General features: G+C 35.8%; 1 protein-coding gene across 2 annotated transcripts in view; it reads right to left on the reverse strand.

Annotated features, from left to right (window-relative positions):
• Positions 1–1,765: 1,765 nt before the first annotated feature.
• The window catches only part of LOC580608 (CNK3/IPCEF1 fusion protein), a 37,674-nt gene continuing 20,368 nt past the window's right edge, over positions 1,766–19,071 (reverse strand). Inside the window, exons 10-16 of one of the 2 annotated variants that reach the window (XM_030995164.1) lie at positions 18,516–18,698; positions 17,871–17,944; positions 17,206–17,393; positions 14,035–14,208; positions 9,374–9,564; positions 8,510–8,667; positions 1,766–7,339 (exon numbers count right to left, since the gene is read on the reverse strand). In XM_030995164.1, coding sequence (XP_030851024.1) covers positions 6,928–7,339; positions 8,510–8,667; positions 9,374–9,564; positions 14,035–14,208; positions 17,206–17,393; positions 17,871–17,944; positions 18,516–18,698 — 1,380 coding nt within the window. In that variant the 3' untranslated portion in view covers positions 1,766–6,927. Of the gene's footprint in view, positions 7,340–8,509; positions 8,668–9,373; positions 9,565–13,701; positions 14,209–17,205; positions 17,394–17,870; positions 17,945–18,515; positions 18,699–19,071 lie in introns of both variants that reach the window. The other variant, XM_030995163.1, reaches the window with a different exon arrangement.

The following is a 19,071-nucleotide window of genomic DNA, read 5'->3' on the forward strand; positions in this document are numbered from 1 at the left end:
CGTGCCTTTCTTTGTACATTAACCAAATCCAAGTGATCATTAGACATTGATATGTCCCTTTTGGTCTGTATTATGCCTGAGCCGAAACTCCTCTCGCTTTCTGTCCTCGATGTTTCATACTGTAACGCATCAGTCTCTATAGCTAAGGGATTTTCAACAAGTGATCGAACGTTGGTTACCCTGATATCCCACAGGTTAGATGGAGTACCTACTGCGCTGTTTTTATCTGAATTGCATCCTATTATGGCGGTTTCCTTTGATGATAATCCATTGTTTTTATTACGTTCGTCTTTATTTTCCTTTCGAATTGACAAATCTAATGGCTGATCGGAATATGTTTGAAGCGACTGACCGCAAGAGAAATAGTCATCGATGTCGTTGACTTCGACAGTGCTGGTTCGTCCCTGGTCGATGACCACGAACTGCGGACTAGAAGAAGCCACAACACCAAAACCAGAATTTGAGAGAAACATGGCAAATTTGCGTAAAATATTGCCGATTTATGCAATAAATTGCAACCGGTGACTATATCCTCTGTGCTACTCTTTTTATGCAGGCTACAATTTACACGATGCAATAATATTTGCCGATGTGTTCTTAACAAGAACAACAAAATGATATGAGGTTAGGTATCTACGTAGGCCTACAAAATTCTGTGTATAAAGGGTTGTTTCTAGGTTACCACAACCTGCCACAGACACCATCCTGCGTTTAGAACCACGTCACAATATAACATATCGTCATTTGATTTGATTGGCTGTTACAGAAAATGCGCTTAGGTTACCACTGACGTCATTTTGTGTTTGATACTACGTCACAACAAAGTACACTTTCATATGATTTGATTGGCTCTCAAAGAGGATACGCGTTTTGCGCACGGGCTGGTGCGTAAAATATACTGCGCAATGTACTAAAAATGAAAGGTTGAAGAAAAATAACTCCTTTTTTTTCGGTATGGAAACCGGTGGAAAATTTAGGGCCGTATGCCCCTCCCCCTCCAAAAAACAAACACTTGTGAGTACCTCTATTTTAAGAGAGTTAAATTGCGGAAGAGTTAGGGACAGCTGTAGTCAGGGAGGTGAGAGTTAAGAAAGAAAGGGGTCTACGTAAGAGTGGTCCTTTGTACTAGAAATTGGTCTTCATGGAAATATTGGACCAAGAATAAAGTTACGATTTATAGGGTACATGAGCATTAGTACTGACGTGTGATGTGACACTTGGAGAACAGCTCTTCAAAAGCTCTTAACACGAGATTCCTATCATTATTAGTGATAATGACTTTTCAATACTTTTAACCGTCACATTCTAATGTACATTTCCACTTGAATTTTAGTTTTACTCCATAGATACATGGCATGAAGTTAATATGGCATTGTCTGTGATTGTTGGGCGTTTGTTTGTACGTGTAGCTTCTCATATTCAGTCTCTCATCTCTCTCTCCCTCTCCCCTCTATATCACACATTCTCTCTCTCTCTCTCTCTCTCTCTCTCTTTCTCTCTCGCTCTCTCTCTCTCTCTCTCTCGCTCTCTCTATTTCACTCCACTCTCACTCTCCTTTCCTCTTTTTATCTTTCCCATGTTTTCCCCGCTTTACAACCCATCTCTCTGTCTCTCTCTCTCTCTCTCTCTCCTACCCTCCTTTCCCTTTCTTTAACTGCTTCTTTCCATTCTCTAAATGTTCCTCCTTGCCAATTCCCTCTCTGCGACATGACACCACTTGTCAATAAAAAGTTGACTAACGCAAACAGAGTAAAGAACAAAAATATTTCACCAAATCCCATATGATCTTTTATTCCATAGCAATATATCTTGATAAAATTCAGTAGCAAATATAATCATATATAATTAGAACTTTGATGTACAAATTACAATGCACACTGATTTCTTCTGGTTTTAAATATCTTTGCAAATATCAATAATAGATTACTGTACCTAATCGTTTCAAACAAATCTGATATACACATTTTTGTTTGCAAAGCTCTCCAAAATACTTGGTTGCATTGAGAGGAAAATGTCGAGCTGCGGCCAAATGATTCAGGGAATAAAATCGATCGCGCAGCTTTGTAAAGGTTTGCTTTCCAATAAACAGTGAGAAATATTATAAAAGTAAAGGCTTGTGTATTTCGACAATATTTACACTTTGCTGGAAGGGGAAGTCTACCCTGATATTAGGTTGGTTTTAATAAATGCAGAAAAGGAAGGGGAACAGGTCAGTGAAAGTTTGAGCAGAAATCGATTAAACATAAGAAAGTTATTTGAATGTGTGATTAATCAAACAAAAATTATCAACTCCGTGAGGTATCTTACCAGGTCCCCTCCTACTTGCTCTGTACTAACAAAAATCGGAAATGTCTATTTTTGCTGTAAGGAAAATTCCCAATCATATATGCACCCTCAATATAAATACTGCAAATATATTTTATATTACCCCTGTATGAATCAAAATCTATTCTGTCATCAATAACTAAGAAAATTAAAGTTTGATAAAATTGAAGAAAACAAAAAAATTCCTATATAAATCGGATGATCCTCAAACTTTCACAAATTTGTTTCTCTTGTTTTTTGTTTTTATGTATTACTACCAGCTAATTATCAGGGTAGACTTCCCCTTTCAATCGATTCTTAACAAGGCAGTCTATTGGTATTAAGTTATCTTCTTTTTTCTAAAGGCTTACATGAGTTGCAAAAGGCAGTTTATAAGAGAGGTGAATAAGTAGTCACTTATCAGGTTTAAAAGGCATTAGTACAATCTAATTCCAGTAGGGTGGTGGAAATATATTGAGCATAATTAAGCTCATTCAATGTATAGCCACTCAACTAAACTTTTCAATCACTTTTAATATACATGTGTATTGATTGAAAATGATGACATATACGTGAAGAGGGGCAAAATTAAACTAACTCAAGAGTTCATTCAAAACACGAATTGTCAAATACTGTAATTATATGATAAATTCTCCTTCGCAACTTCACAAATGTCAAAAGAGAATTTAGCTATCTCAACAGAAGAAATTTGGACTGTGACTCAAACACCTTTTGATGAAAAATCATCAAAATGACAATTCTCCCATGGAAATAATTTCACACCAGTAAACAAAACTTGTATGTGACAAAAACCATACAGTAGCATCAGTAAGGTTCCTTAGAAAGAAACAAACAGGGTTGGAGGGTAGTATGCCTATTATACAACATCAAGTGTTGATAGAGTTTGTTCATATCCATGCAAATAGGATAGCACCCACATTCATTAAAACAAATCAGTTGGGATCGGAACTATTCTGTTCAATAAACAATAATAAATAGAACATTAATTCGGTTTAAAAATCATAACAAACACAAATTGCTTTACAACAGGATGCATTCTATAGAGTTTGTATTCATTTAGGCTTTTACCACTTAAGTGCAATATAACTGTTTTAACACACTGAATATTCATCACTCCATCATAACATATATAATAAAATATGAATTCATAAAGTCTGTGCCACAATAACCTATATATTGCATACTAGTTATCAATTTAAAAAAATGAAGCGATTTGCATGATTTGATCAGATACTTGATATAAAGTTGCAAAATGTGTACAAAAGTGTAAAAGTACAAAAACCAATGAGGTACTTTGCTCTACGATTATGTTCCAAATTGTGGTATTGTTCATAAAAGCCCTTCCAGCACTCAATGCTACTCTGCATAATACACTGTATCCAAAGCTGACCATTGTGACAAAAGGTAACATGTTACAAGTAGTAAATATCTGTGTTTACAAATACTATACATTCTTTGCAAGCATCCCTTTGTTACAGATTCAAACACAATTTGATAAATGGACATACTTTTTAGGGCCTATATCACCGAATATGGAGTCTATTCCATCCGTGGGATTAAACTGAAATGAAATCGATAAAAATCAAAATGCATTTATTGTTTACCAGTAATAAAAGTCATCAATGCCGGGGGTGATAGTGAGCACTGAGAAATTTAAAAAATTAAAATTTGGTTCCTTTTCTCCATGAACCATCAGTATGGAGGTGAAAATTGCCCCAGTGAATATATCAAGATTAGTATAAATATACAAAACATTCCACTGTCTCTACTACATGCAATGGGACATGATACATTGATGAGGCAAGTATTTGATATTGTGTCTGTTTGGAGCCAGAAGGGCATTACCTCTATGTGAGATTATATCTGGCTCCTAACAGAGAATTATTAATAAACATTCTCTTAATCTACATGTAATTTACATTCATACATATGTACACCAACAACATATAAACAAACTGTCTGTGAAAACTGCTTTAGCTTGCATAGTGAGAATATATAATATATAGTGATTGTATATTTGCCATACAGTACAACCATCAACAATTACAGAATATAATATTGAAACACATGCTCATTGAGTGACCATGTCATTGAGTGACCATGTCATTGAGTGACCATGTCATTGAGTGACCATGCTCATTGAGTGACCATGTCATTGAGTGACCATTTCCCATTGACGCTAATGCCTTTACCCCATAACAAGAGAGAGTATGAATTCTGCTGAGAGGAAGAAGGACATTATCATGAAATGTAAAATGATGTTAGTTAACGTCCCTCTGGCTCTCAGCAGAGGGATGTAGTCCCATGTATTAGTTTCTGAGCCTTTAAAATGCTGGCGCAATTGGATATGACATATCCCTGTAGTCACATCTAATGGAGGAATCAACTTTACTTTCTTTGATAAACAAGAAACGATTCATGAATTTAAAATAAATTGCAAAATAATCAAATGTTGAAATCTAAGATGATTGATCTGTGAATTGATGAAACACAATGACACCTATCTGAGGGTTGAAGAGGAATATAAACAATCAACTCTACAGAGGGCATCGTGGAAACTTAGGTACAAACAATATCGAAATGAAGAATTATTAACAAGCAACAATATATATATATGTCTTTGTTTCTTTGCATAATTGGAAAAGTGGAGCACCACTGCCAAATGTAATACACAAGATATGAAAAAGTTCAATGGATAAATCAGAAAACCAATTTGATGGCTCCGAAACATGATGTCTCTGGTTACAAGTTGATGAGAAATTAAATACAACATACAAATACCAGTTAGAATTACACCTTTACTGAAAACTGCACTCACAATTTCTGCTTGTAAACTTCACAAGAATCTACATGTATCTAACTGAAGCACAATTCAGAAATTGTTTGTAATCAATTTTCAAATGGTGCAAAATGACCACAGAATTTACTGACAATTTCATTCTGTGAAATAGAGGTGGACGCATAGAATGATTCAAACAGCTGCTAAAAAAATGCCTATTCAGACATAGGCGGCACACCATTTCGAAAAGAATGCCAATTTGAACAAGATAAGTGCAGTGTGGTTCATATTTCTGTATCTTATAACACACATGTTAATGAGTATAGATTGGGTTTGTTGTTGCACTAGCCAACAATGCCAACAAGGCATAGAATGATTTGCACCATAGTTATATAGTCATTAATAAAAAAAAAAATGTTTAAATGGTTCGAAGTAGCAATATCAAAATACCAAGCAACATTGTTCAATTTCAAGCCAATAGAGTCAGTTGCAAAAAACATACCAGAGCACCATAAAAGCCATTTACTTGATCAGTTATCCAAAGGATATTAAACATTTAAGAACACAAGAAACTTGCAATAATGTATTCCATAATATTAATTTCAAGTTTTTGATCATCGTATGGCTAGTCTAGAAGTCAAATATGTTATTATAGTAGAAATTATCACAGCACTAAAATCAGTATCACATCAAAACACTGAATGATTTTCTATTTGTGTGAAGATGAAATCAAATTAGTTAATTCACGTTTGGTGCTGTTTTATTCTATATAATTGGCAATGGAAACAGATGTTGTGTACAACCCCTTTTGTCCAACATATTGACCAGGCACAAAGAATGGAAGCAAACAGGCTGCAGCATCAAATACTGGTGGATTACAAACAAAAACTGATCCTCACATACATAAATGAACAACTGCAAAGATGTCATGTTTCTTTAACTTACATTTACCAGAGGGCAATACTGCTGATACAAAACAGGGTCATAAACGACAATTAAATGGAAAATATTTTGCAAAAGTATTCTTTTATGCAAGTCAATAAGTTTGTCATGTGAAATTTTTCATATATGCAACTACCACTGCAATATCAGGCGAGCTTACGCAAGTTTTATTCTCATCGAAGTGGCATGAAATTGTAGTCTCCACAAGATGAGAAAGAAAGAAAATAAAATATGTGATGTCACTGATTAAAATTTGAAAAGGCATTTGAGGGATTTCTTGGTTAGATAAAATGGAGTTTTATTACGTGATGTAGCAATGATGAATATCATCTGTTTGAAGACAGAAGGGCATTAACGCTGTGTAGAATGATAGGGTGAACCCTTCTGGCCCCAAATAGAAGATATGTAGGATTTCGAGTTACTCTGAAAGGAACCTATACTGAGGTTGAACTGTCAGTCGTGCAAAGAACAATTTGGTTTTCTTGTGTTTGGTAATGTTTAATGGACTAACACTCGATATATACTATGCTTAAGCACTCATTACAGAAGGACCGATAGTTCACAATATATATCATTAGAAGGATGAGCGGATGGTTAGAGTAATATTGACTTGCAGGCACTTCTACTGATGCGATATGGTGACAACAAATATGACATATTCAATGATACGGTCAATGGTGTAGCTACAGGTTTTGTAGTCCTATGTTGACGGCATCTATCACGATGGCAACAGTCTATGCGATGGACAAGGATTTAGTTGAAGACATTATGACTTACATTCATCAATGAAGACATCAATGACACAGCATTAAGCTTGGATGGAGTCCTGTGTTGGATACATCTATCACAATGTTACATAATAACAGTCCAAGGAACGAGTGTTAAAGACTGGTCTCTGAAGCTTCGCTCTCTGACCTCCCTGTGCCTAGTTTCACATTGTCCTTGGTCCTACTGACCACCACATCCCCATCCTCGGACTTAGCAAAGGCAGAGTCACCATCATCGCATACTGGCCCCGGGTCTGTCTTCCTTGTTGCATCCGCATCCAATCTCTCCGGTGAAAGATGCGTAGAACCACTCAAATCTGTTGATTTCAGAGTATCTTCTCCCTCCTCCTCACCGATAGCCGATGCAGTGTCACTCATGGGTGTCTGGACATCGCACCCTGATGTCGTCCCGTCGCTGACCGTTGTCATGTCTTCCCCAAGGAATGTGGTACGATCATGAGTGGACGTCGTGGTGGAGTTGGTGTTTATAGATGACATGGATGACGATAGCGCCATGTCTGTAGTGCTACAGAAAAAAATTCACAAAATAAAATGATAGTTGCATTTGTAAAGCGCTCAATACTACATGTACATTCCTAAGGGCTTCACATTCTCATTATTATTATCCAGGTCATTGGATTCAAATGCTAATTCGCACATGATAGAGCACACACTCTGCTCCCCAGGGAGTATTCCAGCACACAAGCTAATCCAACCACACCAACGGTAGCATCCAACCAGGTATACATTTAACACCAGGGTGGACAGTGGCAAATGAACATTAATGTATTGCCACAGGACATTAGTGTGGCGATGGGACTTGAACCCCAAACCATATGATCCACAGTCCAGTCACATATTCACTAGACCTTGACACCTCTACATAATTACATAATAGTTAAGAAAATTAAGTTAAGAAAACAGTTAAAGAAAGTTTTAAAATATTGCCATAAGGGTATAGAAACATTGCATGGGTGTTACATTTATGACTTTGCCATTTCCTTTACATACCTTATGAAGAATACTAAGGGACAAGTTCTGAATGTTTCTTAAATGGCAAGAATCTCTCAATGTTTTGTATTTTCCTCAAATTTCTGAACTGTCCATCACACTTCTAATCCTTTTTGTTGTTGATACATACATACATTTCATTTCATAAATGTCCTGATAGATTAATAGAGTATTTCATGCTGTGGTACATTTGCCACGATATTCTTGAAACCCCAATAATCAATGATACATGTACATACAGGTGAGCATTAAGTAGTCCAAAATATTAAAGGTATAACCAGTTCTGGTCATGCGATTGCATTGTAAAAAAAAAAACGTTGTGTAATCGATCAGAAAAGGTTGATCATCTAGCATATAAGTATTGGTGTGTACTGCAAGGTTCTGGAATCATCGAAATGATAAGAAATTTGGCTGAGTCTTGGTAAAGTTACAACCACTGTACACAGAAATATATGGGACTACACTATATCTATCCAGCCCGGATAGATATAATAATTTACCAAATATATCAATTAGTAGGCAGTTTCCCGGCAGAATTTGTATCATCACGTATTAGTCAAAACATATTCTTTCACATGATTGGTAATAAGAGCTTCCATTTCATTTTTTGAGAGGGGGGCGTTTCCAAAACTGGTCTATACCTTTAACATGTTAAATGTTAAGCGGGAGGATTTGTTGGTCTTACCTATCAGGATCTGAATCACTACTAACGTGGTCTTTGTTTTGTCCGTCTAACGACTTCAAGATATCATCATGCTGTTCTCTCCACTCAGTCAAAACAGTAGCTGATACCACCTGGTTGCCTAGGAGACGATCAACACTCTCTAGCTCTGCTTGCTTTGCCTGGTGGAATGTTCAAAAAATTACTAGTTCAAGTTCAGGTTTAAGTTCAAGTTTATTTGTCTTTCTTCCAACATGAATATAATACAATATTAACAATTTTATAACATGTAGAGTATATAAAAGAAACACTTATAAGGAACAAGTTCATATAATGCATTTAAGTGGAGGGGAAAAAAAGACAAGGAGACCTTAAGTTAAAAAATACTATGAATCATCAGACTGATTAACTATTGAGTATGGCATTTAATGTTTCAGAGTTTTAAACTCTATCCTAAGCCTGATATTAAAACAGAATTTAACCTGATGATGCAACATTCATTGTGTGTAGCCAGAGATATATAAGATTGAATTCTGTTGTAAATTTCAGGCAGAGGGTTGAGTCTGAAACTCTGAAACATGTCTGACATACCCAATTAATGACATTCCCAATTATTATGAATATAAAAACAACCCATTTAAATTCTAGAATTTTTAAAAATGAAAAGGAAGTCTGCAGAGTGGCAAATCATTTACATATACATTTTTTTTTTAATTGTTATTCCATAAAATTTGTCTATTCATTAAAGTTTAATTTTGACCTACTTTCATTGAAGGATGTCATTCCAAAAACATGCTTTGATTTCATAGGGATAGTGTGACATGAAGGAAAAAATAGTCAGTGTTGCCAATTTGAACCTTGATTTCATCTATCGATTATAAACCTTACCTTCAATTTTCTCTCAAGCATTCTCCTCTGGTATACTTTCTTATCCTTGTCACTCATCTCTGGCTTGGGCACTCTAAGGGCTGGTCTCTCTTTCTTCTTTGCTCTGAAGCTGGTAACTCTATCAAAACCCTTGATCGTCACACCATCTATCTCCTTCCATGCCTCAACAAGCTCATCTTTATTTGATTGCTCTATATCAGCAATAGGATGGAAGTCAGAGAGGGTTGTTATATTACCATCAAATTTCAACATCACAATCGACCACATCAACATTATCGTCACTATCATCATCTCACTCTTTATCAACAACATCATCAAAAACATTGATGACATCAAAATCATCATCAACATTATTATCGTTGAGAACATCAATATCATCATTGACATCCCCAATGACAAATTTGTTGTCATTCTCATTATCATCATCATCAACTTCACCATCATCAACAACAGGATTACATATATCTGAAATCATAAGATGGTACATAACCCTTAAAAGAAGGTTTGTTTAGAGTAATCAACCAACTTTTAGGACAATGCAACTTGCCATCAAACATGGCTAACACATTGCTAACTCAATTGCATCTCTTTTAGCGTGATCTCACGGTTGAAACTTTCTCATCACAACTTAACTTGGGTCTAACATACATGCTAAATCATGACATGTAGTAGCTGTTTGTTTAAATTCTTGGTTGTTTGACACAACTCAATCCACTGCTGCTCATTAAAGGGATCCGGTAACTTTGTCTCAGATTCTGAAACAAAATCCTTGATTTAGCTCATGCTGCAATGATAATTATAAACTTTAGGTCAGTCAGGAACCCCATGACTTTTACAAGTCGATCGGCTGTCTGATATCATAAGAAATCAAAACCAAATTTTGCGTTTTCCTAACGGTTTTCCTATTGGGGAAAACAAGTATGGTAAAACCAGTCACTCAAAGATTTTTACTTTTTTGAGGCACTTCTTGATCATTTTGAAGCGCAAATTTTTTAGGGCTTCAATATACCATATCACAGACACTGATAAAACGTAGGACTGTGCACCTTAGATTTAACATTGTTAAATGATTCCTTTAATGAGAGGGGAAAAAACTGCAAAATCGTTGGCAACAAGGAGAATCCGATACAAGAGGTTGACTGAGGCTTACCTTCCATTGAGCAAAATTTTCATTCTGTCTTGAGAGCTTTATGGAAATAAATACAATCTACATAAAACAAAACATTCACGGTCAAAGAGAACTATAAAGAATGGTGGCTTGTTTTAATAAATCAGACCTCATCCATGGAGCTTATGATGATATACAGGCAGGCAGGCAGGCAAATGACAGCGGGCGTAATGGCATGCTGAAGAGTTATGGACTTGGTGATACTAATTTATAAAATCCTTCTCAAAAAACAAAATCATATTCATTGGTAAATTGGGGACAGGGATGAGAGATAGACAAAATGAATAGCAATTTACTATCAAGGAATTAGTGAAATGCTGTTTCAACAGATTATTCCCTCTTTTCTACATGCATTTAATTTTGCTATTGACAGAAAACAAAATTAAAAACTGACCATGCTTGGAAATCTGTAAGATTGGTTTTCTCATCACTACACTTGATTATGCAGTATATCATCACATCAAATATTTCTTTCCTGGAGTGATGACATTTTTCTGACTAATTGAAAGTCTTCCTAAATCACACCATCAGGCTGTAGATATCATGGGATATATGCTACAGCGCATTTATAATCATGCAATATTCATTGCATGGGAGCTGCATGTACAACCTTCAAGCACATCGCTCTTTTGTAGTTTCCTTTTTATTTGTCACTTTAAATTTGACTTTTGTTTGTCTTTTTAATGTAGTTTGTATATGATGATGAAATTAATGAAAATGAAATGAAATAAACTGAAGTTGAAGATTAAGTAGAAGGGAACGAATGAATAGACCCCTGAATCCACATGAAATTACCCTCATACATAAAGCAAGCTAAAACAATAAAAACTTCAAATCATAATAAACACTCACAAAAACAAAGTATCAAATGTCACAGCTATAAACATGCAAGGCTAGACCATTTTACAGGTAGCTCCTTTCCATTTCCAATCAGAATAAGCTCTGTCTGACTCTTACATGTACTGTATAAGCAATTATTTTTTGCAAATCATTAATTGATCGCGAATTCAACAACAGTGGTGAGAGCAACCAGTGACATAACAGTCTGACATAGTTCAAGTCCAACTTTAGTCGATCTTAGTCTTTGTGAAACACCCCCTGATATGCTTGAGCACTAGATACTTTGGTGACCATGACTCAAAATGGCACGAGTGTCAAAGCATGACATACCAGCAAGTTATATAAGAAAACATTATTTTTAATTTGTAGAGGAAGATGGGCACTAGATCAGTAAATAGATTTACATGTAGTAATATTTGATTGCTATGAATTTATGTTCATTCTAGGTCACTCAACCTAAACTATATGCAAATCATGTGTTTAGGAAAAAAATAGTAAGAGAGATTTTGTTTTAAATAAATATACACCACATCTGATAATTTGGTCTCAGATAGGGGCAATCTAGCTGAAGATTGAAGTGGCACAATGCATACATGTACATTCATACAGACATCCTTTTCATGCTCTTTCTACAATCCACATTCATCATCAAACAGTGAAATTCCAACATGTGTCTGGCAGCAGGGCAGAAATAGATGCAAAATAGGCATGTCAAAACATGGAAATTGTTGCAATTTCTTTATTATTTTGTACAGCATTGTCTATTTCAATATTTTGGTGAAAGAAATTTTTGCATTATTCTAGTCGTCCTTTTACATATTCAAAACCTGTTGGGTAATAAAAAAAGCAGGGACAAAAACTTGCTAACAGCGACTTTCAAATTTTGAGTAATCTTTAATGTGATAACATTTTCTTTTTCTTCTTTTTATTGTTGTAGGTTGTTTTGTTTATTGCTTTATAAATATTCTGCTCCTCATGACACACTATACTCACCTTGTATCATTTCATTTCCATTGGTCAAAATCAAATCAAATCAAATATCATTGCATGCTAGGGAAAGCCTTTTCCCCCTCGTATTCAATATCTAATACATGATCAACAATACACACATGCAAATAGACAGGCACAAGAATGCATGGAATGAATGAAATGTTCTTTATAATCGGTCTGATATTGGAGCTTGGAAATAGAAATGGATTTCAATTTTCAATACAAACTGGTCACGACGTACATGTTGGCAGGGCTCCATTACTAACTTTTTTTGGAAGGGGATCGGAATTGGACTTTTACAGTCTGTTTGCGTGAGCACTATGTAAAATTGTTAATACTTTGCGGTTCTAGACTTCAATTTCGGGGCGCCCATGTGTCCCCCGTACATGTTAGTGTCCAGCCTTGATGTAGGTTATATTTCAGTCTGATTATAATATATCCAATACATTCCAAACTTGGGATATCAAGTAGTGGAATCCTCACGAATAGATAGGATTTTGAAAATGGGAAACTATGAACATTTTGGATTATTCCTTTTTAAAATCTTTTTATCTCCAATAATGTAAAGGGATCCAATACAGTGATGTCTTTCATTAGACTCATAACAGGGACCTAGACACTTGTACATCATTGGTTTTATTTCCATGAACATAAGCCAAACTTCTTGCTTAGTATTTCCATTTAAAAACTTGAGCATTATTAGAATCTTAGATAAAAGAAATCCATTTCTACCTCCAAGCTTGAAGAGGTAGTTTTGATTATCACTGAAATACAGATTTACAACAGACTAAGGCCTAATCAAACATTTTAAACAGGTATGTAATTTACAAAATTAGTAACATCGTTCTCATCCTTACATCACATCGTTTTAGAAGATGATGCCTGATAGTATTTAATGCTTTAAAACAAATTACAACATTTTCTTCTTTTTTTGTCAAACAAGAACAAGGTCTTGTATTTTTATCTGTTTTTCTGAGCAATTTTGCAAACTGTCAGGATAATCAGAACTCCTCTTCCTTTCAAAACATAACTTTTTACCATAAAAACCAGGATGAAAGAAATACAGAGTAGAAAAAAAAATCTTGATCATCTTTTCATTTGCCATCACATGTGGGTGATATTTTGTCAGTACCATATTTGAAAACAAGAACAAAATATTGGTAAGATAATAGTGATAGCAGTCTGATTGTTTGTAGCACATATCACATCAGAACCAGAGTCTCAATACTGTGAAGATTTGAAGAGTATGACCCTGTCTACAGTAATAATATATCTGTTTTCTTCATCCTGGTTCTTTGATAAAAGTTTCTATTAAGCCACCATTCCTTACCGCTTTGTTTTGCCCGTTTTTCATCCTTTGCCGTCTTTGTTTTGCTTCTGTCAACCTCAGTGAAACCAGGAATGTCCCCTTGCCCTGCCTCCGCAGTAGATAGATCATACTGCCCCTGCATTCCTCTCTGCGCTTTGGGAGACTTGGATAAGAATTTGGGCACACATCCCACGCGCTGCATCTGAGGACTCGACGACGGAGTGGAATCTCCTGAGGATGGGGGGCTCTCAGGGAGGAAAAGCTGTCCCTTGGGACGACTGCTCTTCTCCCTGGCCCCGGTAGGATACGTGGTGCTGTCATACTGGAGCATGCTGATGGATAATGATGGCTCACCTTTGAGGGTCGCTATGGCTTCAGCAGCTCCTGGAGTCATAGAGTTGATGGTTCCTGGCTGGCTGTTGGTACCTACTGATGTAGCATCTGAAGAGTCACCAGAGTCCTGGGTGGTGACTTCGTAGCTTCCCTTGCGATTGTCCTCGTCTGTACTTTCACTGCTGTGGTAACCACCTGTGTCATTTGGAATGAGAGAAATATAAAGTAGTTTAATCATAGTGGCCCAATTGGAACACCGTAACTTTCACTGTGTGATACATGTAGCTACCTTTGACACTGGAAATGAGAAGGACTTTTTTTTTAACATACTGATTAACTCATTAAAGGTAATACAAAGTTTGGGAATTATTTCAACAGGATTGGATTATGAAATTCAAAATTTGAATTACCACTGTGAAACCTAGAGTGAGAATAAACAACTTTGAAAAAATTGGGGTCTAAAACGCTAAGGATGTCGAGAAATTAAACTATCAAATTTATCGGCGCTCCCGATAAATTTCGGCCATACAATAGGTAGTTGCGAACATGCAAATCTCGGAAGTTCTGATATATAATTTCCAAACAGGAAAATAAGGTCGGTCAATATTAGACAAGAAACATTGTTTTGAAGCTAAAGTAATATCAATCTTGAGAGGTTGCTATACAACATAAAGAGAATATTATTCACAATTTCATCACTTAGACTCGAATTCAACCGCGACAACGATCATTGAATATTGTGGGATCGCATATGCCTCCAATATGTTCATTTGAACTAAATTCATGACCCAATACCAAAACTTTTGATTACCTTTAACAGTCACAGAGATCTAAGGGTAATGGCTAGATAGCGCTTAGAGACTTCGGTGATAAGCGCTTTATAAGTAACGTTTTTATTATTATTATTATTATTATTATTTTGTTGGTTGCGCTGTAATCAATTTGTTTCAAAGTTTCAAATCAAATTTCATTTCGATTGAAAACATGTAAGAAAAAGAATCTTAACTCTACATGTATGTACAAAAGATTAGCGTATGACATGAAGAGTTATGATAAGAATGGTTCATTATTTCTGAAATTGTAGACTCATCAAAACGAATGAATGCTGCTTAAATGAATACAACTATGCTGAATGGAAACTACGTTTGAGAGCTTTGAATAAGGAAGAACAGGAAGAGAATAAATCCCATGAATTTGTATCCTGGAAAAAGTGCACAAAACTCTGCTGTAATGTAATCAAACTTACAACAAGAAAAATGACATGAGACAAGAAAAGACATCATACTCTCACAAACACCTACACAATCAAACAAATTTTAAATTCATGGTTCATGTGCAATAACAATCATATCTTACTGTGCTCAGAAGCATCCTCATTTCTCTCTTTTTTCTTGTGAAAAAATGAGAAACCAATCCTTCCTCGACTCCCCATTCTATCACTCCAGCAGTGGCTGCTTCTCTTGTATAATATTTAATGTATGAATGATGAGGTACCAGGACAGGATGTACAATGACACACAGAGAGTTTCTATCCTACATGCACACGTACACGTAGTTAGTCACACATGTACCCGGGACGGGGGGACGGGGGGAGTAAGGGTTTTTCCTCCTCATTTTCATAGTAAAGGCTTTTGACTGCTATGTCAATGAAAAGTGAACAGCGTCTGGTGACGTCATTCTAACAATCTGTGTATGTGCCACATTGTCTACTCTGTTCACTACCTGAATCAAGAACTTTAATATGGTTTTGACGGTCACCTCAATGTATGTACTCTGCTTGCATGATTTCATACTGTATGAAACACCTCCCCACCCCTCCCCCTTCAAATAGAATAAACCGGAACACGCCCCTACCATTGCTTTATGTTTCATTCCAATCAATATGCTGGTATCTTGCAAGGAATCCTTTTATTATAAACCCAATAGTACGACCACACTCCACACAATCTTATAATGGTTATGCGATAATGGAATTGTAGCCACAGAATGATTAATAGTGAGATTCCTGATGAAAAAATGACCTGGTATAAAAAAATTATAAAACCAAGAACAATGTATAGTGAATCAAAGATGATATGTAATTTTTTTGATTAACAAGAATTCATGCACTATATTTGTAGTGTCAACAGTGTTCATGTGTACAAGTAATATGATACTAATGACCTGGAGGATATTTCCTCTTCTTGTTTATTGGCAAAATAGCCTTCATTTGGTCGCATTGTGTTCATCAGAATTCATAAATAATTATGTTACGTACAGTGTTGTATGTATAGATATCTTCATATTATGCTAACAAGAGATATGATGCCATCTGAATATATATTTATTTTAATCACAGCCAGAAAACTAACATAAGTTCAATGAGAAATCAAATTTTGGATCCTAACATGGTGATCTTAATACTTTCAGACAGCTACATATGACAGAGAACATCATACTAGGATGCTATAATTATTTTAATACCAACCACATCACAATTATCCAAATACCAAAATGCAAATGATTCCATTTAGCTTATAAAAGTTTAATGTAATTTTTCAATGATAATAACTTTGATGAGACAAAGCCCTACTGTCACCATCACTAATCATGTTATTATTATTCTTCAAGCATCATGATTAGTATCACCACTGCTACCCCCAATACCATCATCAATGTCTTTGTCGTCGTCGTCATCATCATCATCATCATCATCATCATCATCATCATCATCATCATCATCATCACGACTATCACAACCATCATAATCACTATCATGATCATCACCACCACCATCATTACCACTATCATCACCATCATCATCACCACCACCACCATCATCATCACCACTACCACCATCATCATCACCACCATCATCATCACTATCATCATCATCACCACCACCCTCATTACCACTACCACCATCATCATCATCATCACCACCACCATCATCATCATCACCACCATCATCGTCATCGTCATCATCATCATCATCATCACCACCACCACCATCATCATCACCACCATCGTCGTCATCATCATCATCATCATCACCACCACCACCATTACCACTACCACTACCATCATCAACATCATCATCATCATCACCACCACTATTATTACCACTACCACTACCATCACCATGATCATCACCACAATCATCACCATCATCATCACCACCAAATACCACCAGCACCTCCTCACCCATCTTACCTAACAGCGTAGGATCCAATCTCTTGAGGATGCTCTCTGTGATGATTGTTGACTGCCTCACACGTGATTCATCTTGCAGCATAATGGTGGCTAGCTGCAACTTCTCCATCCAATTCTTTAGATCTTTTGGATTATTGGCTGCTAGTAAGATGTCTTTGATAACTCCCGCATGTTTTAATTTGAAGGCACTATCAAACAGAGATTAGACAAAATAAATTCCATCACTGCTTTGCAAATAAGCATGTTTTCTACTTTTAAATGCAGCATGGAAATACAGATACATACCTATGAGTACGCTAAACATAATACGGTATGCTAACTAGGATAAACAAACTATATCTTTGATTTGTTAGATATGACAATATCCATCAATATTTGGAGTGTTTAAACAAGGATGATAACCTTGACATGAAATTTTGATCTCTCAATTTTGTTTTGCACAAACCACAAAGAAACACAAACAAAAATATGGATGTTCTAGTATGCATTTGGCTTTCCTGTCCTGTTCAATATATCTTAACTTTATAGTGAAGCGCCCAAACCACTCAAAAATATTACAAATTGTGTCAATGTACATTTAGTCATTACATGTACAAATAGGAGGACTTTACATAGGTGTTGGTATTGAGCAGGTTTTACTGTACACAAAGTGATGTCATACTTACTGAGATCTTTTATTCTCCGGTGAGAGGCTGACTTGAAATCCTGGCAGACAGATCACCCCTTTAGCCTTATCCGACTGTAAGATAGCATGAAAAATCACTTTCTATTAAGACTTTAACAAGTTAAATAGAAGATCACATGTATTTCATGAATAGGGCTGAATAACCTTGATTCACAACAGACATGTAAAATTGACGCCCTACATAAGATTTATTACACAAGACAAATTAATTTGCTTTGGCTGCCCCCATCACCCCTCCCATAAGAAAAAGATTGCTTCACTGATGACATCAAATGGAAATGGAAGAAAAAAAATTCACCTCATACCTACACTATATTATATTGATGTAAACTTGCATTTTTAGTCCTTGGACTTTTTGACAAGTCATGAATAAAACCTTATTTGAATCTTGAATCTTGAATCTAAAAGAATTCATACATAAAGTCCATTCTTCTCCAATGGTTCAAGAGTGAATAAATTTTATTGTACACTATTTCAGTAAGATATATTAAGATTGTTAAAGCATATGTAAAAAAAAAAAAATCTTGTTTTTAATCTCTCACTAGGGGTTTTATTTTGTGTTTATTTTTAAAGCTTGCAAACAATTATGCATTGCATCATTGTACAACTTTCTACAAAATCTCACCTTCTGATCTTTGTAGTAATAGAGAACAAACTCTTTGAGAACAAACCACATCTGGATCCATTTTGTGCCAAGCTTCTCAGCTTTCTTGATCCAGAGATGACCGTCACACTCTCCCGGTCCTAGATCTGCACAGGAGATACCTCTCTTGAAGCGGCCTTTCTTGGGGTGTTTCCTAAGCCGTACCTATTATGTAATAATAATAATGTATTTATATAGCACATTTTCCATATACATGTTCAAATGTACTTTTCAGTTGTATTGTTAAAAGAAAAGGAGAGTTTTGAGATAATTTTTGAAGGTATTGAGAGATTGTTGGTTACAAGTGAGCAAAGAGGGATTTAGCTCTAGCGGTAGGAAGGGGGGCAGGAAGAAATATTGAAACTTGCTCCAAGGAAATCTAACAACAAGGTTTTCTTTGTTTTTACATGTATATTTCTAAGCTCCAATAGTGGTACTTTCTCTACTCCAGGTATTTGCAACTTGAGAATGTCACAGGGAAAAAAATACACTGGGGCTCGGGCGAATTAGCCTCCAAAATGCCAAAAAGAGCCCCTGA

The sequence above is a fragment of the Strongylocentrotus purpuratus genome, unplaced genomic scaffold (genome assembly GCF_000002235.5).
Source record: "Strongylocentrotus purpuratus isolate Spur 01 unplaced genomic scaffold, Spur_5.0 spur5_scaffold_21, whole genome shotgun sequence".
Classification (NCBI taxonomy): Eukaryota; Metazoa; Echinodermata; class Echinoidea; order Camarodonta; family Strongylocentrotidae; genus Strongylocentrotus; species Strongylocentrotus purpuratus.